Raw genomic sequence first — 26,688 nt, 5'->3', positions numbered from 1 at the left:
AAACCCGCTGGCGGGGCTCCCCCGCTACGCCTCGGTCCCGCCCCGCCTGGGCGGCGGCCGGGACCGGGGCTGGGGCCGGAGCCTCTCAGCGGGCGGGCGGGACGCGGCGCTTGGCGGCGGCAGGCGGCAGCCATGCGGGGCGGCGGGCTTCTCCTGGCGGCGCTCCTCGCCCTCCTGGCACCCGGCAGAGGTGAGGAGCGGGCGGCGGGGTCTCCCTCTTTGCCCCGCCGGCGGATCGCGGCACCCTTTCCCTTCCCTTCCTTTCCCTTCCCTTCCTTCCGTGCCCGCCTCGCCCCGCAGCGCCCTTCTTTTCCTCGCCTCGCCGTCGGGGCGCGGCGCTTTCCCCGTAGCCCGTAGCGGCCGGGAGCGGGGCTGTGGCTGCGGCTTCCATTTTAGGAAAGCAGGCCGGCTCACAGCGACTTCGGGGCAACGGCTCCGTGCTGGCCAGGAAGCCTGCCAACCCGTTCTTTATTACTGTTATGGCAGAACTGCGGCGTAAAACGCGGTAGCGTGTTTTCTGAGTGTCTCGCGGCTACAGCGTGTATCTGGGGAGTGTCCTGTGCAGTAGCGTGGTTGTATTTGATCAAAAAAACTTAGCGAGTTCCCAGTACTTCCCCCCCACACCCCTTGGGAGCTGATGGCCGGGCTCCTAAAACTGGAAAATGCCGCGTAAACTGTCATTTCCCACTTAGGACTTCTTTCTAAGAAACTTTTTTCTTTACCTCCTTAATAAGACCTAACGCTGTGCCTGGGTGTTTCCTTTCAAGTTCTCTGTAAAAGTACTGTTTCAGAGCTTAACTCTCGGTAGCTCTTCGCTGTGGGAGAGAAGGAAAAATACCTGTTCCTAGCTTTAGCTGGAAGTTGTAGATATGGCAGGGTGCCGGGTAAACAATTCGGCTTCAGTCCGATATAACTGGAGTTGTACTGCTGTGGTCTGAGCTGTGAGGCTAGCAAATCCAGACTCGTGGAAAAATAGTACCATTTTGTAATCATTGACTCTAAAACTTAGAGATGATCCATGCTGCTGACACTGAGATATCCTCTTACTACTTCTTTGGAAAATGTGCTCCTCTGCAAGCAGTCCCCACAGTCTTGGACAGCAGGATCTTACGATGTGGAAGTATTGGGAGTTGCTCAAAAACAGCACTTCTAAACTTACTGCCTGGCAGTTTGGAGGTAAATACAGGCTGTCTGGTTCCTGCTTCAGTGGAGGGCAGGTGTGCAAAAAACGCCTTTTTTTGGGGGGGGGGGGGGGGTTAGAATTTGGAAGAAACTGATGCTACATTCTTAACAGATTGCTTCCAAAACTCAGGTTAATTTATCAGACCACTGGCCAATGCTGGTAATATGAACCGAATAAATAGATTATAATTAGTTTGGACACTTCTTAAAGAAGAGACGGAAGAATTCGAGAACCGTTGAGAATGTCAGTCTGGGGAGGGTGGAGCCGCTCAGGAATTTCAGATCTGTGGTGGTGCAATCTTCGATTAAAGTAAAGGGAAGAGAGCCTTAATTGTATCCTTTTGACAATTTGAATATCTCTGTTGGTAGGCTGTCTGTAGTCTGAACTGACAGAACTGCTATGGAGAGTTAAGGATCTTACGCTGTGAGTAGTTCAGCTGCTGGGCAACTGTTTGGACGTGACTAGTTCCCCTGGACTGCTGGCTTTCATAATTCAAGCCTGCAAGTCTACGGCCTTGAGAGTGAGCACATGTATTGAGTCATATATTTTAGGCACATGAAAGCTGTCAGAGTTCAAACAATATTCAACGTATGAGTATTTGAGAGCTATTAAACAATGGTGAACTTTGAACTTGCTTAAGGGCTTGTGATTTTAACTGTGCACTTGGTATGGAAGTGTTTTTTTATTCACTTGCCAAATACGAGCTCTGCAAGTCAGGCAGAGCTGGAATTTGGATATTATTGGGGCTGAATCCAAAGGAAGGTTGAATGTGAGGTTTTCGTATCATCACTTCATATGTCCAGCCTAACAGCTCGCTACCGCTAGGAAGCGGGATCTGTCCATTTCCCTCCCTCTGTGGTTGGTCTGGTGCCCATCAGAGCCTGTACGGCGATGATTCAGCTTGATGAGTCGGCAGATGACTAATGCGCTGCCTTGAGTCTGCTGCAGAGGGTTTGAGGGGTGGCAGAGCCAGCGCAAGGGAGGGGCAGGACTGAACATCAGGGTGGAAGTGAGATGGGGGGGCAGAGGGGGACGGAGACTTCCTGCTTGGGCTGGTTGTGAGGTTGGCTCAGCCATCTTAACTCTGCAAAACCACCAGGTTAGCCCAGCATCTAACTTCAGGCACCTGGTTGTCAGAACCCAGTGAAGAGAAGTATTCGGTAACAGGATTTCTGCACAATTCATGTGAAAAGCACAGAACCTCAGAAGGCGAATTAAAAAAATAAAAATAAAAAACCTTGCACGACGAGCAGCAGAAAACTGCTAGAGCTTGCACACAGAAGGATCAGTTTTCCTTCTGTACTGCTGAAAGATCAAGGCATACTGGGTCTTGCACTTGGGAATATATGCTTTCACAAGAATTGAGTAGGGCTTGCTGATTGAAACAGAGTAGCCACCAGAAGTAGTTGTGGTAGTGAACGCAAGGAGGTGAGGAAATTACGTGCTCAGAGCTGAAGTATCTGTGTTGTAAGATCAGTAGCCTAAGGTGAATTACAGATGGAGATCCCTTCTTCCTAAGACTGCGGTAACTATAGGGCCATGAGTAGAGGGAAAGAAATGGGTGTGCTCCTGATCTCGTGCTGAGGCAGGTAAGTCAGTGTTGAGAAGAATGACTGGTTGGTTGGGTGAATGGAGGCTAAACGAGTAGTCTTGTGGATAGAGCGCTCATCTGGAACAGGGAGGTGGTGCAGGGACTGCTGGAAACTGATCTCTGCTTTGTGGTCTCTGCAGTTTGCCTTTTAAATCTCATTAAAGGAATACATTTTTCTTCCAATTAAACATTTTTAGTAGCAGTGCTAATGTGCATAAATGGCAGCATGAATTTGAAGAGTGCAGCACGTACTCTTACGTGTTTGTTTCCTCTAATTTGAGATGGGTAAGAGCTTTTTATGTGTTGTTATTTATATAAAATGGCCTCTGCATTGCTAAATCAAAATGACATCACTGCAACAATCCTTAAGTTTTCTGTAGTTACAGTGCTTCAACTTGGCGAGAATTAAGTATGACTCAGCCTACTGCTGTCCAGCCAAGACCAATTTCAATATTTTCCTGATGTTACTCTGGTATGCACGATGGGGTTGCCTGCGCTTGAGAAAGGATTCAGTTAGCTTTTGCTATTGTGAACCTCACTCTGCACTAAACTTGTATTTCATCAAGTGACAGCTGTGTTAGTCAAATATTGTAATAATAGTAATATTTATCAGTTAAGATCATCTTGACAGGGGCAAGCCACTTTCAGTCAAACTGTTTTTCCCTGCTCTGGCACAGGAACCTACTCTTTGCAGTCGAGTAATAGTGTTTTGGGAGATTGTCATCAGCAAAACAGTCTCAACTCAGGGAATTTTTACTTAATGTCAGTTAATGCAAACTGGATCATGGATTCAGGTATTGAGACAAAGACTGAAACAAACACTTAGGCTGTCCCCCCTTCCTTAGGCTCAACTTAAGCCCAGAACCTCTCACCCTCCTAGTTTCACGTGCCCTGGTTTTCACTGGTTGCACTCAGTCTGTGCCCGTTCACCAGCATCTCTTTGTATCTCCTGGCCCAGTGGGTGCTGCTGTTGAAGTGTGTTTGAGCACACTGTGCTCCACAGGCCACTGGAAGGTGTGACGGGTTGTTTCAGTGCCAACTGGACACAGCTGTGACCAGCACGGGGCAGGTCGTGGCCGCCTCCCACACAGGGCACCCTGAAGCCTTCCACTGCTCAAACCCAGCCCAGGCCATGCCCAGTGCATTCTTGAGGAATGAGTATGTAGGGGCATGCCCAAACAGTTCCTAACTCTAAACTCTTCTTTTAACATCATCATGACATTAATAGATGTTCATTGCTAACTTTACCCTACCTCCCTTCTGTTGTATTAAAGGATAAGGAAGTTTGGCAGGCCCCAAACCCCTCTGCCTTCCTTCCAGCTTGTCCTCAAATGTCAGATGGGCTGGGGGCAGCTGGGTCTAGGTTCTGAGTGATGTCCAGGTGCATTCAATATATTGAATTACCACAATCACGGATGCGCAAATAGCACCATACACCTTCAGTCTAGTAGATTAACGACTGGTGTAGTTAATTGAAGCAACAGGAGTACAGGTTCTTTTGAATTGCTGGTGTTAAATACACTGTCTGCAAAGCAAGTGCAAATACCAGGAACATGACTAACACAACCAACTACATGTAAGTTATGAAACATCTTTGCAGAGAATGGTAGGTTTCCTGGGGAAGCACTCGGTATAACTGAGGGTTCAAGTCTCAGCCAGTAGGTGTCCCTATGGGGGGAAAGAGAGATTCAGCCCCTTGACTCATCCCAGAAGTCAGACATGTCCTCCTCACTTGTCTGTGATGGTAGCTCAACATTTTTTTTTCTTGAAGCATTTTTATACTGTTTTCTTACTTTTAGGTGGAGCTTGAATGACTAGTCATACGTACCTTCCTTATGACTAGTAGAATGTTTTCTATTTTTTTCTCTAAAGGTATAGGCTCAGAAATTCTGTGTGCATGCTCAGGGAGGGGTGGCTCCACCTTGGAGGAGGGTAGCCTTTGTGATGGAGGTGTGTTTTGGTATTACAGTGAGCAGAGTTCACCTAGAGGACATAATTTTGCTATCAGTTTGGCTCAGGGCTGGCCATGTAATCTCTCAGTTCCATAGTAGCATCAGGTTCCCCATCCCTGCAGTGATAGCACAGAGCCTGGCCGCGGTGTCTTCACTCCACCCTCCACGCTATTCCTCTTAGAGTCAGCACACCAAGCTCCCATGGTGTTGCCAATACCTAAGGCTGCAGGTTATGTAGCCAAGGGGATTATCATGGGACAGATTCCTTGCATATCAGCTGCATCTCACCCTCGAAGTTTCCTCAGTGCTGAACCTTCTCTTAAGATGTGATGATACCTTTAGTTGCAATAAGTCACCTCCAGCAACTATTCCACACGTTCAGAGAAGGCAACAAGAATTAGTCCTGTAACAATGTGCATGTATACTCCCTAAAATTTTCCCCTTCCCAGCCCTTGGTCTCTGAGAACCAGATTGTATGTCTTAACATCACAGTCTGAGCATGGACCCATCACAAACTCTGGGCCTTGTCCATACAGTCTGGGTTGGGTTAGTGTCACAGATGTCTGAAGGCTAACTACAGACTTCAGGTCTTGCATCTGCAGAATGCACAGAATAGTTTATGAGGTAAAACAATCCTGTTTATTATATGCAACAGTATATTTCATTATCTCATTTTCAAATGCCACCTAATAGGTAAACCCAGGTCCTCAGGCAATAAGGAGCCCTTTCTTCTGGATCTTATCTGCTGCAGGGGAAGAAACATGAATGTCCTAGCGTCCCCAGGGCTGGCTGGTACTGTATCACCCAGAGGAATTTGAGATATCTAATTTTCTGCAGGGTTGCTATGGCAGGTTCCTGCTTTTATCTTAATTAGCCCTGCAGCTTCCTAGAGGTGAGGTTCCCTTTCCCCGGAGCACAGTTTTAAGCAAACCATTGTACGGGTGTACCTTGCCAGATGCCTGGGGATTATAGGGAATATGATGCACCCGCTGTGCTCCGTGACCTTCCTCTCATTCTTGGACAGCTGTGTTTTTGAAATGCCTGCTGATACCTGATGCTAGCCTAGGTTGCATTCCATGATGCCAGCAAATGTGTTTATTTCTTCTAGCGTGCCGCCTACGTTTTCTTTCCAAGCAGAAAAACCTCTAGGAACCCATTGCTAGCTTTGCCACAGTGAGAACACAGTACCAGACGATGTTCCTGGAGGAAAGGGGGCTGATCTGCTTGTCAGGCTTCTCCAGACTTCCTCCCAGCACACGTACTGGTTTGCCATTCATACTTTCCAAGCGTGTTATGTTCCACAGATCTCACACTGCCTGCATTATGACTTCCCGAGAGAAGCCCAAGCTTTGGTCTCCGCCCCAGCAGTAAGTCCAGTCCCTCTTGGCATGTGCAGCAGTTTTGTGGACCCACCTTTATGCTCCCACCCTGAATCCACGCTGGCAAGTTGTTCTATGGTCTGACTGTTCAGCCTGGTTACCGTGTTTCTCAGATTACTTTTGAGTTGCAGATATGCCTGTATTAGCACCCTGTGTTGAAGTAGATGTTTCTCTGCGTAGCTGTTGTGTTACTTTACATCCTGCTGCTGCTGAGCTTGGTGGTTGTCCCCATGAGCCCCACCAGGAGCACACGGCCAGCCCCAGAGCACCCCACCACAAAACGGGTGCCACAGCCGCTGCAGCCCCGGCCCAGTGCTCCAGGCTCCTGCACAGGCCTCAGGGCAGGCACTGGCTTGTTTCCCCGCTTTCACCTTCCTGCCTGGCAGCAGTTTCATAGGTCCTGCACTTCCCACTTGTTAACGCGTCATTTGCACACCCCTGCTCATATGCTGTGGGCACACCACTTCCACCACAAACGTCAACATGCATTCCCAGTACCAGGATCAAGGCTCCTTCTGGAGCCACAGGGTCCCGATAGTGTCTCTCACCCTGAGCTGTGCCATGTCTTGGTGCTGCCCGTGTTCTCCACCGGTTCCTGTGAAGGGCCAAACAGTCTCAACTCTGGAAACTTTTACTTAATTTAACTTCCTGCGAGTTACCACAAGCATCTTATCACGGATTTGGGTACTGAGAAAAATCCCTCAGTGTTGTCCCTGCTCACGGACTGTGAAGCTATGGCACTGAGTCACTTTTTCTGCAGACTTGGGGCCAATACTGCAAAAGCTAGTAGTTGGAAGTTTCCTTGGCATGGTAAGAGCTAGTTCTGTTTGCTTTTCCATTTAAAAAACAACAAACAAACTCTTGCTTTCTCAATATTGCACACTGGCTTCTCTGGTTCGCAGACTGTAGTCTGGGAAAGATTTCCCTGCTTGCTACAGGAAAGCACATCTTTCACCTCTTGAAAATAAAATTGTTGCGGGGATACTATACACGGATTTCTTTTAAACTGATTTATTCTCTGGCATTTGATGTGACTGGGGAGCCCAGAAGAGCAGGATCTAGAAGATTTTATTTGAAAACTACCAAAAAGTCATAAAACAAATTTTTGTGACAGTCCACGAACTTACTCCTTGATGGCATAAGGCATGCTTATAATACCTTTTCCAGATATAGAACGATTCATTTAAAATCTATAATTATTAACACATCAAATTCAGGAATTATGCTAACATATTTGGGGGAAAAGATCATTTTAAGTGTGTTTAAAATGAGAACTAATTTAAATTTAAGTCAGGTTTCAGCACAAAACATCATTGAACTATGTAACAAATCCTGTTTATGTTTTTTTTTTTCATATAGATTTCAGTCATCTGGGAAGGGTACACATGCTATAAATATCTAAGAAATAGCATCTTTAACTGTACTGATAAAAGGAAAGCTATTGACTGATGCTGCTGTTAATTAGCTGCAGATGTTAATTCAGCTCTGCTTTCCCCATAGCTTAAGTCCTGTAAGACTCCTTTTTATTTCTTACCAAATTTTCACAAGAAATAGTATTCATATCTTAGTCTGTGTAAAATTCCTGCAAGAATGATTTCACTCTGAGCTGAAGAATTTTCATCCAGGTAAAATTAACCTTTGTCTTTGGGGTAGCAGTTGTTCTTTCATCAGTTAATGTTATGTATTGAGGTATAAGTTAACCTGTCCATAAAGTAACTTTTTTTTTTTTTTTTTTTTTAATTAAACATCTATAGATGTCACTGGTGAAAGTTTTAGTAGAAGTATGAGGTGGTGAACGGAAAATCAGTGAGGCAGATGTGGCATGGATAAGGTAGTTTTTACTAGACTTTGTGGGGTTTCTGGACAGAACAGCTCTGGAGGCACACAAGTCTGTCTTAAGCTTAGAAACAAGAAGTGCCAGGGTAACGTTTGGAGGAGGGGTTTTGGGAAGCCCGTGTAGGAAGCTTTTGGATAAGGTTATCCTTTGCAGTATTTTTTTCAGTCTTCTGTTTCTTCCCTTGCTTCCAGGTGTACATGCCACTTCGTATTCTCCCTCTTTCATGCCAGATATCTCTTCCTGCTGCTGTGTTTCTCAACACATCTCAGAGGTTAAGCATCTTGGGATTGAATCCCGAATCCAGTAGTTATTTCAGCACCTATTCCCTGCCCTTTGTCTCCCCAAAATGTTGCAGAGATGCCCGTTGCATAGCCGTAACTAACGTATTTCCGTCAGAGATCTCCCTACTCGTCTTACCTGATGGCTTTATCTTCTGATTTACAACACCCCTTCCCCCTCATCTTTTCATAAAAATTCCAGCTTTCCTTTTTCCTATTTTGGCCTTTCGTAAAGGCCAGGTCTTTATGGTGCAAATTAAGCAGAGATGTGGACCTTTCCCTCCGCCACCCCCCCCAAAAAAAAAAAAAAAAAAAAAAAAAAACACTTTAGGCAAGAGCTGTGTTGTGAAACGTGTGGCTGTAGTGAGCTGACAACTTCACTGCACCCAGGCCTCTCTGACTCTCTTCTTCCCCTTCCCTGCCCACTGCTCCTCCTTCTCCTTTCCCTCAGGTGTTGCCGCTGCATCTTTGTCGCTGCCTCCCCCGGCAGCCCCACGCTGGCACTGCTCCCATCAGCAAACAGTTCTTACCTGTCCTGAGGACAGCTCTTCCGTACACTCCTGTCGCTCTCCTGTGGTGTCTACAAAAGACCAAACATACAGTGCAGATTAAAGTCTAGCATATGCAGCAGCTCCCTGCGAGGGCTAACATTAGAATATAAAATCAAATTAGTGCTGGAAGGTGGCGTAGAAACAAGAGTGGAGATGGTGAAATGATTTCCTGGGGTGGACACGGAGGATTTGTGATGAATGTTTTTGTCTAAACATAGCAAAGCAGAAGTGCTTTCACCAGATGCGCTTGAGCTAGAGATGCTACAGGTTTTATTCTGAATGCATGTTGCGTGTTTTCCTGAGCACACAAACACATCAGACCTACTGTGTCTCAAGAAAGTAGCCTTGGTTCAAAAAGGAAGGTTGCTGAAGTAAAAACAATGAGCGATGGGAAGTAAAAAAATAAATCTTTTTTGACAGGAAACCAGAAGAAAACCTCATTGAGAAAGATCATATGCCACATTACAAGCTTGCTGGTTGCCACGGAGCTGATTTCCTATTTGTTTTCTTATCTACCTGTTTTAGGTAACAAAACCTAGTCACACTGACCTCTGTGTGCATGGCTATCCTTCTGCAGCATTTTCAGGTAGCAGCTTTGTGGCGTAAGACTATTACTCAAAGAACCAAAATAAGCCTTCCCCTTCACCCAGGGAAACAGGCTGGTGTCACATCACGCATCTTGTGGCTGAAGCTAGTCCTGCGTGTCTCTAAACCAGTGCAAATCACAAAACCCTGTCTTACTTACTTGTCATTTATCACAGTTCTATCTCAACACCTTAACAGTAAATATTTACAGGAAGAAAAGTGTCCCCGGTGCTTTTGAAATGCTTTAAGCTTTGGCATTTGACCAGACCTGTAGGTTTTGTTTTAAAATGAGTTGACTGGTGCCAGAAATGATTCAGTCTCAGAGCAGTGGATTAAAATACTAGTTGAGTCATTGCAAACCACAGCACTGGGGCTGTTTCCCCCTCTTTCCATCCTACCCACAGGAAACCCAAATTGTAAAATGCAATGTCTTTCTCTTCTGCCTTTCAGCAAAAAACGTAGTAGCTATTTTTAAAGTATGCATAGTTCTTGAAAAATCTTTTTAGTCATAATTGAGCAAGCCACAATGAAAAAAGTCTATAAAAGCAGTCTATTTTTCCGTTCAGTTAATGTTTCTGACTAGCTTACACATTTTGTTTGGATTTAGCTACTGGCGTACAAACTGTACTGAACTGGTAGGAGTTCTGGGGAGAAAGGAAAAAGAGAAATAAGCTATGAAATAAGTTGTCGGCTTGCAAGTGTCAGCAGACCTAAAATGCTCCTGCTTACTGTGGAGCAATCATTTCAGTGAACTGCTGTAAAAATACAAGTGTTCTTGTCTGACTTCTGTGTGCGCTGCCAGTGTGTATTTCAAATTTCATTTTAAAGAATTTTCTAAATGGAAGGCCAAGTTCTGGTTTGGAGATTTGTTCACTATGAAGTTATTAGTATAGAATCTTTTTCCTTGATCAGAGTGAACATTATTTACCACTCTTTAACCGCGGAGTTTTTGGAATTTGTAGCTAACTGTCCGCCAGATCACAAGTCTTGGCTCCTTAATTCTTCCTTCCTGTGCTAAAATTGAACATCACCTTCCATTCAGTGAAGATTTCCCTAACCTGTCTGCAGCTGAGCCTCACTGCCACAGCTTTTTCCTCTCTGGGACTGTGCTTTCTCCCATCCCTCCCTGACCCCAGCCCAGGAAGCCATTGGAGGTGCAAAGTGTGAGCAAGTAAGGGTGTAGGTAAACAAAACGCTGGCTGGCTTTGTTCCGAGGTGATTCCTGACTGATTGGTGGAGGGAAGCCTCCGATCTATCACCTGACATGCTTTATAGCTGTAAAAAGCGTGCTGCTGAGTACTGAGATGAACAGGGGAAGCACACGACTTCTGAAGTCACGGCTCAAGAGATTGCGTGGTTGTCCTGAAGGTACTTTTCCCTTCCTCCGTACGAGACTGCGAAGGGCACTGGAGTACACAGATAGATGCCTGTAAAGTTTTTCAGTGCAAAGAGAAATTGGAGTGTTGTTATCTGAATAGAAGTGTAGATAAACCTCTGGTGATAAAATAATGTTGTACTTGATGTAAATTTTAGCTGCTTTCACAAGAACCAATGATTTTATTAAATTACAGAATACTAAAGAGTTCGCAGCTTGCTTGGCTAAAACAGTTTTCTTAAATGTGAGACTAGTATTTTTTTTTACCTCCATCGTAGTTTTTCTGGTCTGTTTAACTTATTTTTTGGCGATAGCTGTGGGCAGAGTTATCTCGGCGAGGCGTAATGTTCATCAACACAGTGTGTCAGCCTGGTGTGTGCACCCTTCCCAGCCTCACCATCTCCCACAGTGTCTGTTTTATTTCTATCAGTGTGTGTATTGCTCCGTGGTTTTCAAAGTAGTTTTGGCTGCCTGTGATTATGCCCCCTGTTTGGAAGTAGGTGCTTCAGGGCAAGAGGCTTCAGACTTTGGTCGACTATGGGAAGGCTCCTGCCAAAAGCTGTTGAAGCTATTGCTAGATTGCGGAAATCCTCAATAAGTAAGATGACTTTGGAAGAGGAAGAGGTGCTCAAATACTGAATATGACCTTTGCAGAAAAAACCTGAGCCTTGTGGTAGGAACCCAACTGGTTATGGAAGGGTAGGGTATGTGACTAGGAGCTGCAAGGCTCATCAGCTTTATGAAAGACCTCTCTATTGAGCAGCCTAAACCTTGGAGCTGTAGGCTGTGAGCAACGTGTACCTCAAGGATTTGGGTTTCTTTGGCTTAGAAAAGAAAATAAAACACTAATGACGTTGCTTAGCCAGGACAGAATTTCAATAGTGGCCAAAGGGGAGGTAGTTGCCCAGTGCCCACAATGCTTGGTCTTGGTGAGATTTGAGGGCAGGGTTTCCTGAGACTGCTTCTGAGTCTGGTTTAGGTTTCTGCTTACTGACTGTTCAGCGGAGCAGTGCTTTTCAGTTCTGATCAATACAAAGAATTGCAGGGGGACCGAGTGATTTACTCGGCTGGCAGCTGCCTGAGTTCTGCAGAGCAGGAATTTAGTCCAGCAACTAGAACTGACCCAAGTCCCAGAACCGTGGGATGACTGAGCCTGGAGGGCACCTCTGGAGATAGTGGTTAAGGTGCTGAACATTTGCAATTATCTGCACTGGATGGATTCACGGCACTTCTTAAACCTTCTGTAACTGTTCTGTGGTCCTTTTTTACCTCATCTCTTTTCTGGATAAGCAGCTCATCATTTGGCAGGACTCTGGCCATTGTGTTAATTCTCCAGCTTTGTGCTTTACCCAGTTCCTCTGCACATTTTCTGCTGATTTAGAGCTATTTAGAGCCTCTTATTCCCACATATAATCCTCTCCGGAAAACTGTGCTTTAAAGCTGATGTTTAGAGCCCCATTGTATTTCCATATTTTTGGATGGCTGTCCAAAATTAAACATGATAGTTATTAGCCTTATGCATATTTTTGAAGAGGAAATAAGTATTTTTATTGGTTGCTCTGGAGCCTTAGCTGACTTTATTCCAGGCAGAAACATGAGTGAGTGATCCAGATGTGCAGAAAGACACTCCCTAAATGGAGAAAATCATTGTTGCTTTTTGGCTGATTTACAGATGTTATTTGTGTTTGGACCGTATTTGTGTTAGGTTCTTCTGAAGGGAACTTTATGCAAAGCTTTTTTATTTGCTGTGGCTCTACGTGTCTGTCTGGTAAAAAATAAACGTGCAAAGCAGTGTTGATGGGTGGATGCTTACAGGAGGAGCTGGATTTGACGCTGACCATGTGGGATTTAATGCCACGAGGCCGCTGCCTGGCAGTGGGAGTACACATCCCCTCTGTGTTGGTGTTGCAGAGGGACATTGCCTGCAAACCTCTGCCCTGGCGGAGAAGAGCGGTGTGGTTGTGAGCACGCTCCTCCACCCGCAGTGAGCGGTCTTCATGTTCCAGGTTCTCCGTTTCAAGCCTCAGAGGCATTTCTTGCAGTTACATTCGGAGAACAGTGTCACTCTTCTGGCAGCTTTTTTTGTGATTCACTTGCATCTCTTCTTCTGCCCACTTGGGACGTGTTGGAAAACAGCTGCCAGAACGGGGGTTGAGCAGTAAGTCTTTTATTGTTAGGTAACTAATGCTGGTGGGGCAAAAACTGGGTCGGAGTCAAGCTTAAAAAACAATTATCAGGGGTTTAATGGCTTTGCTGTCACGTTTGAAGCGTTTCATGAGCAAGGTTCAGTCTGGTGGCCTTCCTGTATTTTCTCTGACTTCTGATATGGTTAGGTGTTGAGTATTTCTGCTTCTGTTTTAAGTCCCCTGAGGAGAACAAGTGCAGGACATGAGAGTGTAAAATCCAGTTTCCGCATTGGAAGCTGGAGAAGCTGTGTTTAGCCTGGTTCCCTGCATTTATGCACTTGCGGCTACCGGCACCCCCCTCCTCCAAGATCCACGTGCAGAGGTTCAAGGCCTTGTGAATACGAACGTTTTTGCAGGTGTCATGAAGGGGAGCAGCTAGGCAGCAGGACAGAGCTGAACCGAGGCCACGGAAGGAGCAGCAGGTAGCATCCAGCGGTGGGGCAGGGACGAGCTAGCTGCTGCCACCTGGTCGGGGCCAGCTGCAGCGTGCGGGGCACTGGGGAGACGGGGGAAGCCTCTGCCTTCCAGGGGGAGGAGGAGAACACCAGCGCTTTTATGCGAACTAAATTCAAGCAGTCTGCTGCTTATGTAAGAAAGGTTGTGGTGATTCATCCCAAGTCCCTTGTCTGGGTGTGTTGCCACACATTTTACTCAGGGAGGAACTTCCCTAGCCCAAGGCTCCTGTCAGCTTCTGCAGTGCTATGTAAATTTGACTAATACTGCAGCAGTAAATATCTGGGAGCACTACTGGGTCTTTGCAGGACTTCTGTTTGCTTAGCTATGTGGCTCTCTTGAATACCTTCTAGCTCATCAGCTTTTCAAAAGCTTGTGGTTGCTCTGAAGTACCTTATCTCATGTGAAGGCAAAGTATTTCACCTTCTGCTCTACCTGTTTTTTCCTTGTCTGACACAAAACCTGCCAGTTACTGGGGACAGCCTGTCAAAGGAGCTGACGTGATATTTCTCATGCTGTCCTGGTATTTGAACTGTGGACATGGAAGGAAAATGGCGTGGACACTTCTGAGATGTTCTTGAATCTTCTCATGCCCCTAGGAGCTAGAAAAACCTGCTGTATTGTGCTAATCAGCTTTATTTGCAATTACCCTTGTTTAGACTAAACAAAATGCACATAAGCTCAGTTACTGTGGGTGCGGCTTAAACCTCTAAAGAGTGCAGCATATTCTTGCTGTTTTTTTTCTTCTTGGATCAGGCTGCTTCCTTTAATCTAGTTCTGTATCTTTATCTGCATTGTCTCATTGTTTCTTCCCTGCAACCAGCCGAGTCCCTGGTTCTGGGCCTCCTTCAGTTCAGGTTACTTGAACTGTTCCTCTGGTTAGCCCCACCAATACTAAACACTGAGTGAGTACAGTCATAAAAGATTTAAAGATTTAAAGACATAGGAAGGATTGTTATGAACAATGGAGAAACAAGCTTCTTCTCTGCTCCAGGTGAAACTTCTGCTGCACCAAAACATAACACTGAGTGTGTGTGTGTGTGTTTGTCCCCCTGCCGCTCCTTTGAAAAAGAAATTCTACTCTTGAAATGCACTCAGCAATGAAACATGCGTTAATTTGGAGATAAATCTTTAACCTTGAGACAGACAGACAGTGTTAACAGGTGGTGTTGGTGGTCCGTTCTCTGATTACTACTGTGGTAGAGTGTTTTTAGGAGAAAGATCTCGAAGAGATGTGTTTGCATGCCTTCTTAGACCAGCTGAAATCTGAACAGGTTCTATCTTGAGCATTCCTCCTTGAAGGACCGTAGCTGGAAAACTGTGGGTATTTGCAAAAAAAACATCCAGAATTCAGGTTTTAGGAACAACTATAAAAATACTTGTTAAAATTTTCTTTCTTTGGAGTGTTTTGACCACTTTTTTTTTTTTTTTTTTTTTTTTCTTGTTAATATGAAGGTTTCTTGCTGTATTGTAAGTGAAGGGGTGGCTCCTGAGCTAATTGAGATTTGGGTCAAGTAGTTTGGGTCTGGTCATTTTACTGAGGCTTTAAGGTTGTGTTGCAAGATAATGTAGGTTTCAGGTAAATGACTTGCAAATATTTTGCGTTCTGTGAAATGATTTTTTATGAACGAAGTATCAAAAAGAGCTTATAGGCTTGATCTGGAGTGAAGAAAACCACATAAAATAACTTTTTTTTTTTTTTTTAACTCATGATCTCTACCTAATGACTATATCTAGGGGGTTCTAAATTCATGTAGTTGATCCACTACCATAAAGCCATGAATTGCCTCTGTTTCCCTGAAAGGATGGGGCACGGCCCAGACAGTGCTACCTCCCCACCTGGCTGTGAGCAAGGTGATAATCCATTGGATGTTATAGGATGGGAATCGCTGCTTAGACTTCAGTTTTCAGTTTAGCAGTTCAGATGCCTGAATTGAAGACCACCTTGAAGGGTGCTTCTGGAAGTTGTCATTCCATGTTTCCATATTAAAAATAAAATAAAATAATGTATCTTAGATTACTTTCTTCTGTGAAAACAGCATTAAAAGTGCAGTTATTTGAGAAGGAAAAGATATTTCAGTTTTGACCTCAGCTGATATGAATGATGCCACCAAATATATGGGCATCCCTCAGTCCTGGTACTAGACTTGTGACTTGTCCTTGTCTTAGCGTGGCCTGCCATGTAAGCAGAAGGAACATTTTGCTTGTGATTTGATTTTTATTTTTTTTAATTCTCCTCTTCAGACTTTGCAGTAGCCAGTGATGCTTCCCTTTCTGTAGCTGTCTTCTTAGTTACAGGAAAAGCCATGCACATCAGCGAGTGCTTTGTGTGTATGTATTCTGAATTAAGTTAGCTGTGGCTGGAACTAAGTTTTGCTCTGGCTGGCTTGATACTCAATAGGTAAAAATACTCTTCCAGCTTCTTTGCATCTCGAGCAGAAAATTTGGATGTCTTGCTTCACCATCTGCCATAGACCTTCATGCCTTTTCCTTTTGCTGTGTCCCAGTGAGAGTATGAATGATGAACTGTCTGAAATATCCCAAGCATTTGTTTTAGTGTCCGTTTATCATACGAGCCTCCGCTGCCAAGATCACATTACTATATACATGCTGGGAAACCAGTTTGTGTCACGAACGTCCTGAGTAAGTGTGTTGCAGTTGGCTGGGTAAGCAGCAGTAGCTCTAGCAATTGCCTAATATAGCAAAAGAAAATACTACTTTCCTAAGGGCTGAAAGTAAAACTTAATCTAGCTGGAGCAGAGAGCCCACAGTGGTGACAGCTGTCTTTTAGGAAGCTGATGAGACTGCTCAAGGTTACCCGTGCTAATAACGTAATCATTTCACTCATGGTGACCTTTGTTACGGGAAAAAGATAAGTCTTCTAAAACCATGAAAATCTATTTTTAATGCCAAATATTAAATCTTTACCTAATCATTTCACTTTCATACCAGCCTTTGTTCTCCAATGCTCTTCTTCACAGTTGGATATTGTAAATTCCTGTGAATTGGAGTGGTTTTTTTTGTGGTTTAGGGGAAAGAAGGCTGGGAAAGAATATGCAGTGAATGGCACTAAGAAGGCATGCAATAGCAGTGGCAAGAAAAAAGGATAAGTGCATTATATTAACTGTAGGAGTAGGTTTTGGTGCTCTGGACCCTATCTATAGCAACAATTTTTAGCACTGTTCCTTTTTTTGTGTGCGGGTGGTGGCCTGTAGAAATAGAGAAGGATATCTGTCTTCAGCTCTGATTCAAAAACATCCTTCTAGTCTGACACAGGAAGCAGAAAACATACCTCAGGATAGATCAAAGGCATGTTTAGAACCATAGTAAGTGTTGATTTTGAGTAAGAAAAAAGTGTTAATACTGTGACTTTGTTTTCATATGTTTATAGGCAATGATGATGACTTCAGGTTAGAAGATGCATTTGGCAAGTATTACACTCTTACAAATTTTTAGGGGGGGAGGGCACGAAAATAATGGCTGTCCTTTTGATGGTTTCTGAATATCATTGCATGGCTGAGCATGACACCTTCCCCACGTACGGTTTGTTTAAACCTCAGTAGAACAATTCAGCTACAGTTGGGTCAAAATGGTGACCACGTTGAACTGAAATTTATTTTGGGGAACGCTCAGATTCATCTTGAGAGGAAAGCCTCTTACTGTATAGGTTTGATCTTGTGCTTTCCATTGTATAGACATGGGCTTAAATTTGTCCTATATGTATCTTCCTAACAGTATAGGAAATTGTTTTTCAACATTTTTTTTTCCACCCCTCTAACTGTCTTTGACAGGAACTTCAGAGAAACCTCTTCCGACTCAGAAGGCACCATCAGACAATGGTGAGATCTAATTGCCCTCTAATACCTTTTACTGTGAAGTCGAGTGTAACAGTATGTACTAATCTGAGACTGAATTTTTCAGTTTAGTGGCCAACAAAGTTGTGATATTTCTGTAAAAGAAAGTAATTCCCTAATTGCAAAAAGATTTCTACGTTTTATAGTCTTCTGCTAGTGCTTTTACAAAGATAAATAGTTTGATATTATAAGCTTAAAGGCCCTTTGAAATTCCTTTCATTGGCTTTCACCTGCATGTTTCAAGCTTGCTCACCTTGAGCTAGCCCTTGGGATATCCCATGTAGTTTGGCAGATAATGGACTCAAAACTCTGTGATGCTCTTCTTTCTGTGGGCACCTGTTGAATGAGCATGCCATTATATTCTTGGTGAAAACATCATGATGTGCATTTTGTGTAAAAATCGTCTAAAACTAGTTCAGTTTTCACATTACACTTAAAATGTCCCTTATTTCTTTGTAGATGGGTTTAGCTTGGAAGATGCTCTTCAGCCTAGTAAGTATCATGTTTTCCTGGGTACTGCTCAGTGGTATTTAATGTAACGTCTATCCATCATGTATGTATGTAATGTAATAATGGCATTGACTTGACTAAGGTAATAGACTGCAGATGAAAGTAATTGCAGTCCAGTTGTGTTTATTTCATTTTACTGGTCTGGATCACAAAGCTGTATATATTTCACACATTTCTTTAACAAGTCCTACTTGTTTCACTGCTGTGTCTTCACTAGATGGCACTAAGTCCATAAATAATTACTTATGGAAGTAGCATTTAAATATGAATGAATCCATTTTAACCCTGTCTGTCTATAGGTGACCCCAAGCCAGGTCCGCCTGCAAAGCCTAGAGACTCTGGTAAGACTTCTAGCACAGATGCCTGAATTGTGACATGTTTTTACTATCCCAGTTAAACTTCTAATAATTGCTCTTTTTTAATTGTTTTTGATGTATGTCAGAGGTTGGTTTGGATGAACACTGAGAAATGAGGAAAAATTGGCTTGCAAATAAGCTTTGCAGCTGTCTTGACATTTTATAAGAAAACCTGTTGAGTCACTTTCCTTTCATGCAGCTGGTAAAAAAAAAAAAAAAAAGTCAGAAAAAAAAAAAAGTCTAGTTAAACAGATCTGCCCGGTAGCTCTTTGGTACCATCACGGGATCTGTTGCAGTGTGGTACCTAACACAAGATTGCAGTCCTAGGATAGTAGCACTTTCAGCTGCTCAGTTTGGTTTAGCCCTTCAAAGTTTTCTCTCTGCTAAAGCAGCCTGTTTCCAAACCCTGACACTTGAAAACAGGTGGCTAGCTGAGAAACAACTAGATGAGCGAATCAGATGGTAAGGCAAGTGAAGAGAGAGGATCTTTTATTGAATTGGAAGCTGAAGTTGGAGTGTTGGAGTTGTGCTCTAGAGGTGCCAGCCTTTTTGCCTTGACTATGCAGAGAGCCTAAGGAGACCTGATCTGACTTGTGCTAGAGCTAGGAGGAGGCAAGACCGTGCAACATCGAATAGTAGTACTACACAGAAGAATCCGGCCTCTAGGTGGAGTCAGCTGTTGGTCAAAACGCAGTTTTAGAAAACTACTGCTGGTGTGTTAATTTAACATGGGTAAGAAAGACTGTGACCAAACAGCACAGAAGTATTTATTAAGATCTTGTATTCTCCTATTCTGTTGCAAGCAAAGCAAAGTGTCATGATAGGGACCATATTTATAGTTATGTAATGTGCATCTTTTCATGTTTCTGTTTGTTATTTTGTTGTTGTTGTAAGTGAGATACCAGTCTGGTAGTTCTAAAAGTGACAATAGCCAAGTAATGTGTACTTAGTAGAAAAAAAATTAAAAGTTCAGCATTTGAAATCAGACTTGCAAACCAAAATGCTACGTAAGACTTAGTGAATTGTCCTGTTTATGTTCAGGCATAACAAGGGTCTGACATATGGGCTGTTGTAGCAGAAACACTGTTAATTGCATTAACTTAAAGTACAGTCTTGAACATAAAACAACCAAACAAATAACAGCATTAGCTTATGAAAGGAAAAAAAAATACATGGGGATGACTGACGTCGTTTATGAGTCAGATAGTCCCACTACTTTTGGTTTCTTCACACTAGTAAGTTCGGTCACTTTATTTCAACTTTATGTATGTGACCCCAGCCAGCTCTGCCTGCAAATCCTAGAAACACTGTCAAAACTGTCCTAAGAGGAATTTCTGAACAGTAGAAAATCATTTGTTAATCTTTCCTTGTCCCTTTCAAAGTTACTGTATTATAGTCTGCTTTTGATCTCTCAATGTTTTTTGTTTTGTTTTGTTTTTCTAAATATCTCATTTGTGTGTAGATAACCCGAAGCCAGGTTCACCTGCAAACCCTAGAGACTCTGGTAAGACTTCTGGCACAAATGCCCAAATCACGAAATGTTTTTACTATCCCAGTTAAACTTCTACTAATTACTCTTTTTTAATTGTTTTCAGTTTATGTCAGGTGTTGGTTTGGATGAAAACTTAGAAGTGAGGAAAAATTGGCTTGCAAATAAGCTTTGCAGCTGTCTCAACATTCCATAACAAATGTGTTGAGTCACTTTTCTTGTACTTAAAAGTGGGAAGGAGGAAGGAAGGTGGGAACTGAGTGTACGTGTTTGGGGCATTGTTGTTGTTAGGTGCCTACAGTGGAGCATCTATGTTATTAGATTGACTCCTTTCATCGTTACAAACTGAATCCATGCTAGTCTTGCTAAAGCAAGTAGGAATAACTACGTCATCTGTATTTTTGAAGTATCTAAAATAAAAGTAAAGCAGTGTTCCTATTGAGTTATTTTTAAAGGCCCTAAGTTAAGAAATAGGTTTCTTAATTTCTTAATACGTATTTCTTAATTCTTATAATCAGTTAAGAAATAAATTTCTTAGAATACAGAAATACAATTCTTTCATGTTTGAAAGGTATGCTTAAAACACATGCCCTTCCCTGCCTATTGTGCTTTAGAGGTTTTCTCTGTCTTTGCCTAGCTCCAAGCAAAACAGATTAATGGACCTCAACTACGCTGATGCTGTTACCCAGGAATATGCGATATTCATCGCCTGGAACGCAAACCCTGGTTCTTGCTCCTTCCCCTGCCTGATTTACAGCAGATACTTGAATGCAGGTTTTGCACACCTCAGTACAGTGCTTTTGCCAGCTAATAAAACATCCTCTGGCCTGATGGTTTTAGCTTTGTGGTTTGAAACATCTTTGCTTTCCATAAGCTAAAGATTCTTTTGACCGCAGAGGGAAGGAGGAGATTTCCAGGCTCCGAGTTGAGGTCCAGTGAAAGTGGAAATGGACTGGTTCAGTGTCCTGCAATAAATCAGAGAAGGGAAATCAATTTGAAGCTTCCCATTCTCAGGCAAATACCTCAGCCACTGGACTGTGGCATGGTGAACTCTTTCCTCTAGCTACTGTGTTATGCAGGTCAAAGGATGGGTTGTGACTTAGAAACCCGACCCTAGAAATGCATTCACACCTGCACTCTTGAACAGAAATGTTCCTTTCTCTGCTTTATCAGGATAGTGAGGCTTGGGCCATTCTACTTAAGTAGACTACAGAGGTTCTTCCTTGTTTAGTAAGTAATATTTGTGCAGTAATACCGGCTCTTGGACATTGGCCTCTCTCTTTTGTTCAGGAAGTCTAGAGGCAGCAGTGGTGCTTCAAAACTGTGTAGTGCTGAGCTGAAATGTTTCTGGACTGGGAGGGCTTTTGCAAGGTGAACACGTAACCGTGACGCTGAGCCCAGAACTGCCATGGACTCAGTGGAATGAACTAGAGAAAACTTACATGTCATCGTGTGCTTTGAGGTGTCTTTCCACTGAACCTAGAACACATAAGATAATACTGTGTTTACTTTTTATAGGCAGCTTTGATGATTCAGATCTATACAATGGTGATTTACCAAGAGCAGGAGGTGGCGGCGGTGGTGGCAGTGGTAAGATAGTAGTTTGTGTTTTTTATTGACCCCGTGGTTACATGAGCTTTTGATGAAAGCTTATTTACAAGCTGGTTAGCATGCTCTGATTTTTAACACCTTTGGTTCTGTTATCAGAACTATAACAGCTTACCTTCCAGTCCAAAGGCAATGTGTTCTGTCCCTGCCAAAAAATACCCAGATAATTAAAAGGCAAAACCGATCTAGGAACCTTCAGTGATTTTTACTATAACATTAAGAAAGGTAAGTTTTAAAACTGTGGTGCAAAGGTGTCATTTGTTTCAAAATTCACCATGAATATAGTTCTTAAAGGCATCTGGGTGTTTTTTTTCAGATCTTATGTAAAAAATTCTTAAGGATTTTTTTAGTTTCTATGGTTAAGAAGCCAATGGGTGGGCCGGAAGATGGTCCACCTTGTTTTTCTCAAAGATTTCACCTGCCCACCAGGATGAATTAATCCTTAGACTTTCATGTGATGTAGGGTATATTTACACAGAGTGATACATAACCATTTAATACCTTATCAACCTTGATCTAAATAAGCTGCCATGTCTAAATGTTATGGCGCATCTCAGTACAGAGATGGTCATTGGGACCAACCTGCACTATTGGTCATCATGCCCTGTGTGCATGACTGCAATTTCACTACTCTAAGACAGAGTTAACACCACTGGTGGTGGGCAAGTTGATTAAACTTCACAGATGGGCTGCCCTCATTTAATAGCAGTGCTGAGTGCACAAGGTTGAAGTTGCTATTACCATGACCTGTGCTTTGAAAGCAGAAAGTTTGAATGCCAGAGAGCTTACTATTGCATGGATAAAATAATTTTATTGATCATCAAATGGCTTGTCATTTTGTATGATGAATTGACAAAAAAACGTGATGTAACTGTTCTTTAGACATATAAAAACTAAACCTTTTGTTCATTCTTGTAGGACAAAAGGACTCAGGTCCAAATAAGGTTGAAGACGGTGAGGGTAAGTGTATGAATTTCTGTGTATGGTATCTGTAAATCTTAAGATTGTTTTCTGGCCTTTTCTTTGTTGCTAATATTCTGCTAGAATACTCACTGCTGGCAGTGGGTTTCAGCTTCGAAACTTCATGGAATCTAGAATTCACCTTCAAGCTCTGCTTTTATAAATCTGTGAAATCTCTGTTGGAAATTATTTCAAGTTTTAAAGTCTCAGAGATGCTGGTGCAGTGACTACATGCATATAACTTACATTTGGCCATGAAAAGGATATTTTTTAAAAAAAATTTATTTTTTAAATAGTGGGACTTGCAACAACCATGCTGGAGTTGCTTAACTGTAGGCACTACTAAGAAATTAATAGCTATAAAATTAAAGGAATTACTTTTCATTATTCACAAAGAGAAAAAGTGGATTACTACACTTTCCTGTAATTTCATGTTTATTGGTTTTTAAAGTGTTCATGGGGTTTACTTTGAGCCAATACAAGTTTGACATCACTTTCAATTCTAAAAGAATGTCTGCAAAACTTTTTTTCAGCTTCTCAGGGAGCAATAGCTGGAATTGTAAGCGCTGTCGTTGCTACTGTAATTGGAGCAGTGTCTAGTTTCATTGCTTATCAAAAGAAGAAACTCTGTTTCAAACAAAGCGGTAAGTTTGCTAAACTACTTTGTTTTTTTATAGACTCTTTTATAGAGGTCTTTTTTTCTGTTTTCTATTTTATATGGGAGCTAGAAATTGATTTTTTGCATCAGGTAGTTTTAATAGCTTGATGAATTTGTGTTCACAGGGAGTAACCTCTCTACCTAGTCATCTAAGACAGGGAGTCTCAAGAATGCCTTGCCCAAAACGTAGAATTTCAGAAGCAGACAGCCTTAAGACTCTGTGTTCCTTAAAATAAAACCACCTCCTGCTAAAGAATGAGCAGGAGAGATTGCAAGAAAACATTTCTTTAAGGAAAGTTGTGTGGAGATCGGGGATTACAGATTATTTTCATGCTGGAAAGTACCTTGTCATTTCTAGCTTGTAAATCTTGCCTTTGTGTCTTCACAAGATGCTTACCTGGATATTCATCCCCTTCTTTCTGCAGTGGTCTGTTCATCGAAGTCTACTTCCTTTTCACCTAAATAAGATAGAACGTAGACAGTCCTGTAGGTAATAGGTGTGACAGAAGCTTTGTTTTTGTCTTTTCTAGTCTTTTAGAATGGTTGGTCAAGGGAGAGGACAGAACAGCAACCCAAACAAGCACTGATGTTTTCGTATTTGGGAAGTTTGGAAACTGAGCAACATAGAATCATAGAAACATCTATGATACATGTTAAAATTAATAGGATCTTAACTAGTATCAGTAGCCCGTTTTCTTCAGTGCTATTTCCTCCCTCAAATTATCTCTGTTAAACAGTAACTTTGAAGAGAAGAGAATTTCAGTGCTAAGCATCTGTTTGTTTCCCAGCAGATGAAGAGAATGTGAATATGGATAGCCATAGGGGAGCGCAATCTGAGCCACCTGGTAAGAGAAGAATCTAGATGGAAGACCAAATTTTTGGTGGGGATCCTATTAAGTACACTTGGTTCGCATTTAACATTATGAAGAAAATTACTTGTGCTGTTTTTTATATTATTTTTTTCCTGTTGTTCTCAAAACAAATGTTTGTAACTGCCAGTACAACTGACTTAGCACTAGGTCAAGATTTCAATTCTGATTATATGGCCATTCTTCTCTAGTTCTCATTCTTCTCTAGTTCTTTTCTTTTTTGAAAAGATGATTGCTTTTCTTTTTCCCCCCTTGAGGAGTCTCTGAAACACAGGAGCTTAGAGAAAGTTAAGAAGAATTGACTTTTCTCTCTAAAAGTATTATTAAAGACAATTCTGAGAACACGTGACTGCTCCTTTAGTGTTTTACATAACTGCAATTAGCTGACAAGTATTTCATTAACATATGTTGCATCTGATTGGAATCTGTTACCTTGTTTTATACTAAACTCATAGAGAACTCTGCAAGAATGCACATTAGGGAACGTTAATAGTGTTTGGGTAGAGAGAAAACTACAATGAAGGCAAGGAGGACTGAACTTAGAAGCATGTTGTTTTAACTAAAACATTCTGCTTTGAACAGAAAATCATTGTATAAAAGAATTATCAAATAACAAATCTGTGTGTAACAAGCTGGGACAGCTGAGGAAAGATTTCTCTGAAGCCAACAAAAAACCTAACAACCTCACCCTTCTAGATATGACTGGCTTTGTCCTCAGCTGATGAACAGGTGATTAAATCTATGAAAGCCATAGATTTAAAGGAAGCAGTGTAGATGAAAACTCAGCTTTCTAGCCCTTGTGACTGGTGAGCAAAGGAACAGGCAATACAGCCTCATGCTGAAGTTTGAGTGTCTTTCAAATACTGAACATTGAAAACTCAAAGTAGTATAAATTTGCAATATATTCTTCCCAGGTCTTAATTTAAACCCAGCAGAACCTAGCAGTTCTATCTTACACCTTTTTTTTCTTTTTTTTTTTTTTTATTTATTCCAGGTAGTCATTTATTTGGGCTTACTGGCTCATGGTCCTCTTTATGAACATTTTTCCTTAAAGCTGTTAAATATGTTAAACTGTCAAGGAAAAAGCATTAGCTGGTGGCTGGCCGTGGCAGTATCCCTTGTTATGCAGGGTACTGGCTTTACAGTGTCAAGCCTCTGCTTACCTGAATTTATCTCACAGTTTCAATTGCCTACTGAAAATGTCTGTTGACCAAATATGCTATTACATAATATCATGCGTCTTATGCTGTGTACTAATTTAGTGTACTAATCTTGAGTTGTTTCTGTCTTTGTAGTTCAGCGCACACTTCTGGAGAACTAAGAGAAATCATGATGAAGAACAGACGATTGAAACTGGATAGGGAGCCTGAAAAAAAAAAGGAAGCAAAAACAAGCATAATGTAAACAGCAGAGTCTGAAGCTGCGTGAGAAAACAGTCCATGTTTGAAACATTTTAGGGAGCGTGACTTAGACCTGAGTATTTCTGTATGGTTACCCCATGAAGCAATGTTGCACATCAATATATGGCCTTAATGACAGGAGTGGAGAGTTATGTTGTTCTTTCCTTTACTCCTGTGACAATTGGGTGTGCCTCAAGTGCATTCAGTATGTTTTACTTTTCTTTACCTTTCCAAAACCTATAAGCAATTAATGATTTGTTATGTCATTGCTTTTGGCAGTGTAAATGTGTTTGTTTGTTTGTTTATTTTTTTAATCCTGTATAAAGTCAATGTACCAACCAACAAACTTGGTATATGTTGTAGGCACCTGAAAGCAAATGAAATGGCTCGTTGTGTGTGGATAATGGATCTCAGTGCGGGTGCTGCTGATACAATCTGTGTAGCTGCCTTGGTCAGCCACAAATGAAGTGATAATTGTTTTTGAGCATCCAAAAGACAAAAATTCAGAGTTTTGTTTTTGCATTTTTTTTTTTAAATTTCATCTGTCTGGTACAGATTCAGGACAAACAAACTAGTCCACCCAGACTCTTCATCCTTTCTGGCTCTTCTTCTTGCTTACCAACTACTGAGCTGGTCAGATGTGGAAAAGCCTGATTTACAAACTAGAGCCATAATTGGATTTTGTACAACTTGTGAGCTTGAGGTTTGGCAACTGTCTGAACAGTTGTGAATGAAGTACTGGGGAGTGGGGATTAACATCATCAAGCTTGCATAAGCAAAATTTTAATAGAAAATACCATAATGCTTTGAATTCAGAAGGCTCATAATACACACTTAGAAGGCAAAAACAGTACTGCAATTCAGAAATAAAGAGTAACAAGACTGACCAGAGCCTCACTCCACAAGCCTCACTCCACAACCCAGCCTCACTCCACAAGCATCCACTGAACATACGTGTGAAGAATGCTTTTGGATTCATGAAGGATTGCCATCGGGATGAAGGGCCGTGATTACATCCTCAGTTGAAAGCACTTGTGAAGTTTGCTGTGGCTCTTGGAAGCCACAGGGAGTTTTCAAGGATCTGTGGAAACATGGAAAACTGTGCACTTCATAACAGCTAAAGGACTGAGTCTGAAATAATAACTAGTTCTGTCTGGCTGGAATAGTCCAACCAGTTCTGTTGGCTTTCATTCTAAGTGGTTCCAATTTTCATGCAATTTTACTGTATGTCTTACTAATATGCTTCAGCCACCTGGCAGAGATCTAGAGAAAGAAGATATTCCATGGAATATCTTAGAAGTTATTGTGAATTTGGATATTAAACATGCACATCTATGCATTCAAATATGAATGTATGCCAATTATAATTCATTTAAGAATTTCTTGTACTTTTTAGCCTGCAACAAAGCTTTACACAGACTTGTGTCATGGAATTTATTTGTATATCTCTTCTTGCCCTACTTCTGCTTTTAACATGAAAGTGCTAAAACCTTTAAGTGTTTTCAAGGGTGGAAAAGTGATTTATACATAAACATTTGATCTATGTAAATAAAAAAAATAATGTACAGCTTATCTGCATGAATAAATATATCAATGCCAAGCCAAGAGGAAACA

General features: G+C 42.1%; 1 protein-coding gene across 5 annotated transcripts; it reads left to right on the top strand.

Moving 5' to 3' along the window:
* The first annotated feature begins 12 nt into the window (after positions 1-12).
* Positions 13-26,688, top strand: CD99 (CD99 molecule (Xg blood group)). Of its 5 annotated transcripts, none has more exons than XM_035312105.1 (11): positions 13-190; positions 16,762-16,798; positions 17,160-17,209; positions 17,684-17,716; positions 18,034-18,075; positions 19,553-19,594; positions 21,098-21,169; positions 22,106-22,147; positions 22,681-22,791; positions 23,597-23,686; positions 24,970-26,676. In XM_035312105.1, the coding sequence occupies exons 1-10, from the start codon at positions 133-135 to the stop codon at positions 23,665-23,667; spliced, it is 558 nt and encodes a 185-aa protein (XP_035167996.1). In that variant the 5' UTR covers positions 13-132; the 3' UTR covers positions 23,668-23,686; positions 24,970-26,676. The 5 variants fall into 5 exon arrangements, with proteins under 5 accessions (XP_035167996.1, XP_035168074.1, XP_035167915.1 ...); XM_035312024.1 differs by having other exon boundaries at positions 14-190; positions 23,594-23,686; XM_035311957.1 differs by having other exon boundaries at positions 17-190; positions 23,597-23,650; positions 24,970-26,646.

Source organism: Oxyura jamaicensis, chromosome 1 (genome assembly GCF_011077185.1).
Source record: "Oxyura jamaicensis isolate SHBP4307 breed ruddy duck chromosome 1, BPBGC_Ojam_1.0, whole genome shotgun sequence".
Lineage (NCBI taxonomy): Eukaryota > Metazoa > Chordata > Aves > Anseriformes > Anatidae > Oxyura > Oxyura jamaicensis.
The sequence above is the reverse complement of the archived record's forward strand: the minus strand, read 5'-3'. Positions and strand labels throughout refer to the sequence as shown.